Raw genomic sequence first — 3817 nt, 5'->3', positions numbered from 1 at the left:
GGAGTTTTGGAGATGCTTTGTCTTCTGAATCTCTGCTTTCCTCTGTCCTCTGATTCACGCATGCACGTCCTTCTATGGCAAGCTGTGTGTTGGTGGATCACCGTTGTCCATGGCTACCATCCATCCTTCCAGTGAAAAGGGTCCAAGTGCGCTGTCACCGCACGGCTAATCATCTGCAGGTTCTCAGTCGTACCGGAATAGGATTTACTATCCTTTTGCGTCTGTCACTACGCCCAGCACTCGCAAGTTTGAAGTTCGTCACAGTCATCCAATCCCAGAATCCTACTCGGAATACCACAGACAAGGTTTAGACTTTCCAGATTCTCATGAATGCCACCATCAATCTAGCTTATACCACGGAGATTCTGATTAAGGAATCTAAGAGATATTCATTCAATCTGATGTAGAACGGAGCTAATTGTCAGACACACATTCATGGATTGAGGAAGGTGATGAGTATCACTGATCATCACCTTCTCCATAGTTAGGCGCGAATGGATATCTTAGAGAGGAACACGCATGTTTGAATAGAAAACAGAAATACTTGCATTAATTCATCGAGACACAGCAGAGCTCCTCACCCCCAACAATGGAGTTTAGAGACTCATGCCGTCAAAGAGTACAAAGTTCAGATCTAAAATGTCATGAGATACAAAATAAATCTCTAAAAGTTGTTTAAATACTAAACTGGTAACCTAGGTTTACAGAAAATGAGTAGACTATGACAGATAGTGCAGAAATCTACTTCTGGGGCCCGCTTGGTGTGTGCTGGGGCTGAGACTAAAGCTTCTCACGTGCCTGGGCTGTTTTGGGCGTTCAACACCAGGTTGTAACCTGTTTCTGGCGTTGAACTCCATTTTGTAACTTGTTTCTGGCGCTGGACGCCAGACAACAACATGAAACTGGCGTTGAACGCCAGTTTATGTCATCTATCCTTAAGCAAAGTATGGACTATTATATATTGCTGAAAAGCCCTGGATGTCTACTTTCTAACGCAATTGAAAGCGCGCCATTTGGACTTCTGTAGCTCCAGAAATTCCATTTTGAGTGCAGAGAGGTCAGAATCCAACAGCATCAGCAGTCCTTTTTCAGCCTGAATCAGATTTTTGCTCAGCTCCCTCAATTTCAGCCAGAAAATACCTGAAATTACAGAAAAACACACAAACTCATAGTAAAGTCCAGAAATATGAATTTTGCCTAGAAACTAATGAGAATAAACTAAAAACTAACTAAAATATACTAAAATCTATGTGAAATTAACCCCAAAAAGCGTATAAAATATCCGCTCATCAGTTTCTCACAAAGGAAACAACAGTGTTAGCATCATCAGTGCGGGTAGGAATTGCTTCCACCCATTTGGAAACATAATCCACAGCTAACAATATATAAAAATATCCATTAGAATTTGGAAATGGACCCATGAAGTCAATGCCCCAAACATAAAAAATTTCACAGAAAAGCATAATTTGTTGAGGTATCTCATCCCTCCTGGATATATTACCAAATTTCTGGCATGGGAGACAAGATTTACAGAACTCAGCAGCGTCTCTAAAAAGGGTAGGCCACCAGAATCCACAGTCTAAGATCTTTCTAGCTGTCCTTTGAGGACCAAAATGTCCTCCACTCTCAGATGAGTGACAGGCCTCTAAAATGGACTGGAATTCTAATTGATCTGGCATTTCCCTTATAATAGAAAAGGAGCATAAATACCTGAGCATTGGCTTTAAGAGTGAGATTTTCAGAGACGTCACACTTGACTCTTGCATTGAGCCTTCCATCAGTCAATATTCTCCCCAAAAGCATCAACTAAACCAAGCACAATAAAGGTTGCACCAAACTCATAGTTAGCGGTAGGAATCTTAATAGGCTCTGTTGACTGAGAAGGGATCTCAATAGGCCCCATCGAAACGATGGTCGCAATCAGATTCCAACCAAGAACCAAATAAAAAAATTAGATAAATATTTTTGCATAATTTAATTTGAAGTCAGCTAAAAGATATGAAGAGGTACCTGTGATTGAGGGAGAACTTCTGGTTGAGCATCTTGGTGAAATTAAGTCAGCTTCTCATTGATTTTCTTCACAATTTCGGGCAGAGTTTTGGATATGATCATGCCTTGAACTTGAACTAGCCTCTGTGCCAGAACAGGAACACCAACAATGGATTTGTCAATCTTTGAAAGCATTGGATGAGACTCAAACTAGTTAACATCATCAGCAGTTACCTTCTCCAACAAGCCTTCAGGAGACTTATCAGCCTTTGTTACAACAGCCAAGGTTCTCAAACCAGTTTTATCCACAGATGGAGACATTCTTATGGATTCACAAGTAGTAAAATCAACGGTAGCAGAAAGAACATTCAGAATAATGCTCTCTTCAGGCCTAATATACTCCATGATAATATCCTTGATCTGATCATAGATATTTTCAGGCTGGCCATGAACAGGAACCCTAGTTATACCAGGAAGATCCACCATTGTCAAGTTCCCTCCCAAACTAATACTGACAAAATATTGTAAACAATTATAATTCAGATTCAAACCAATCATGGTCCTCAATCAAAAGTTTGAATTAGTAACTAAAAAAGAAACTGAAAAAGCACATAGATCACAATAAGCAATGAGAAAGCACAGCGATTACGATAAGCAAAAAAAATCATATGAATTTTGAGTTGAAGTCTGGGAAAAATATAATGCTGCCAATACGAAGATCACCTTGAATTTAGAATGCTTGAGAATAGGAGCATCGCCAGTGGCTCTCCGATGAACAACCACTGCCACAAAACCAAAACCCTAGTTCACGCACCATATCGGTTCGAACAGGGGGCAAGAGAGAGGTGGAACCGCGGCTGACGGTGGAACCGATTTTGGTCGCCACGGAGCTAGGGCTTGCGCGAAGGTATGCGAGCCAGAACTGAAGGGGATAAAAGGAGAGAGAGGCGCAGCGGTGGTGGAGCTTGAGCTTGCTTTGTTCTGCGAACGAGAGACACAGGGGCTGTATTCTACTGGTTCAGTGTTTAAAGAAGAGGAGAAGAAGGAGAAAGTAGCTGTGGCGGTTAGAGTGGCTGGCGGTGGCGCTGTGGGTGAGGAAAGGAGAAGAAGAAGATCGTCGGCGGTGGCGCTGTGGGGAATGCTAGGTTTGATTTGTGTGCTGTGAATGAATGGAGCTCGTGGATAAACATAACCTCAACCATCATAAACCTAAAATATCAAATATTTTCGACGGAAAATTTTAAATTACAGGCGGATTTTCCGTCTGTAATAATTTAATAGAATACAGCGTTTTGTCCATTTAATTACAGACAAATTTTCCGTCTGTAACTATTTTTCACGGAAAAAAAATTAATTTTTCCGACAGAATTATCAACGGATTTTTTTTTCCGTCTGTAATTTATGCTAATTCATTTTTTTTTGTTTTCCGACAAAAAATCCCTCTGTAATTCCGTCTGTATTTCCGTGGGATAAAATCCGTCGGAAATATCCCTCTGTAATAACTACTTTTCTAGTAGTGTAGATTTATAAAAAAAAGATAAAAAAATTATAATTATTATTATTATTATTATTATTATTATTATTATTATTATTATTATTATTATTATTTTCCTTGGCGATAATAAGCAAAAGTTTTTGCATGTAAGAGTATATATATATATAGTTTTTCGACCAACTCTTTCGTATAACGAATGAAATAACATAAATCCCATAACTTAACTGGTACATATTCCGATTTGTTAGGATTTGATGAAATTCAATGCAGAGAGAAATCTCGTAGATAAAAGATTTTCCTAATCGTATTAAAAAGGTCATAAAATTTTGATGC

At 39.2% G+C, this 3817-nt stretch overlaps 1 protein-coding gene across 2 annotated transcripts; it reads right to left on the bottom strand.

Annotated features, from left to right (window-relative positions):
• Positions 1 to 2010: 2010 nt before the first annotated feature.
• On the bottom strand, positions 2011 to 3036 carry LOC112740350 (putative dynamin-related protein 4A). Of its 2 annotated transcripts, none has more exons than XM_025789104.3 (3): positions 2713 to 3036; positions 2224 to 2449; positions 2011 to 2133 (listed from the first exon to the last, which is right to left on the bottom strand). In XM_025789104.3, exons 1-3 carry the CDS (start codon positions 2742 to 2744, stop codon positions 2053 to 2055), a joined length of 339 nt encoding a protein of 112 aa, XP_025644889.1. In that variant the 5' UTR covers positions 2745 to 3036; the 3' UTR covers positions 2011 to 2052. The 2 variants fall into 2 exon arrangements, with proteins under 2 accessions (XP_025644889.1, XP_025644888.1); XM_025789103.3 differs by having other exon boundaries at positions 2224 to 2500; positions 2713 to 3025.
• Positions 3037 to 3817: the final 781 nt, after the last annotated feature.

Source organism: Arachis hypogaea, chromosome 14 (genome assembly GCF_003086295.3).
Source record: "Arachis hypogaea cultivar Tifrunner chromosome 14, arahy.Tifrunner.gnm2.J5K5, whole genome shotgun sequence".
NCBI classification, from domain to species: domain Eukaryota; kingdom Viridiplantae; phylum Streptophyta; class Magnoliopsida; order Fabales; family Fabaceae; genus Arachis; species Arachis hypogaea.
Note: the sequence above shows the minus strand (reverse complement) of the source record. Positions and strands in the feature narration are given on the sequence as shown.

Coding starts and splice junctions, on each gene's coding strand:
- LOC112740350 (XM_025789103.3), bottom strand. CDS start 2,744: ATGCTCCTATTCTCAAGCATTCTAAATTCAAG. Junction 2,501..2,712: donor TCAAGCATTCTAAATTCAAG/GTGATCTTCGTA, acceptor ATATTTTGTCAG/TATTAGTTTGGGAGGGAACT. Junction 2,134..2,223: donor CTGAAGGCTTGTTGGAGAAG/GTAACTGCTGAT, acceptor GTTCTGGCACAG/AGGCTAGTTCAAGTTCAAGG.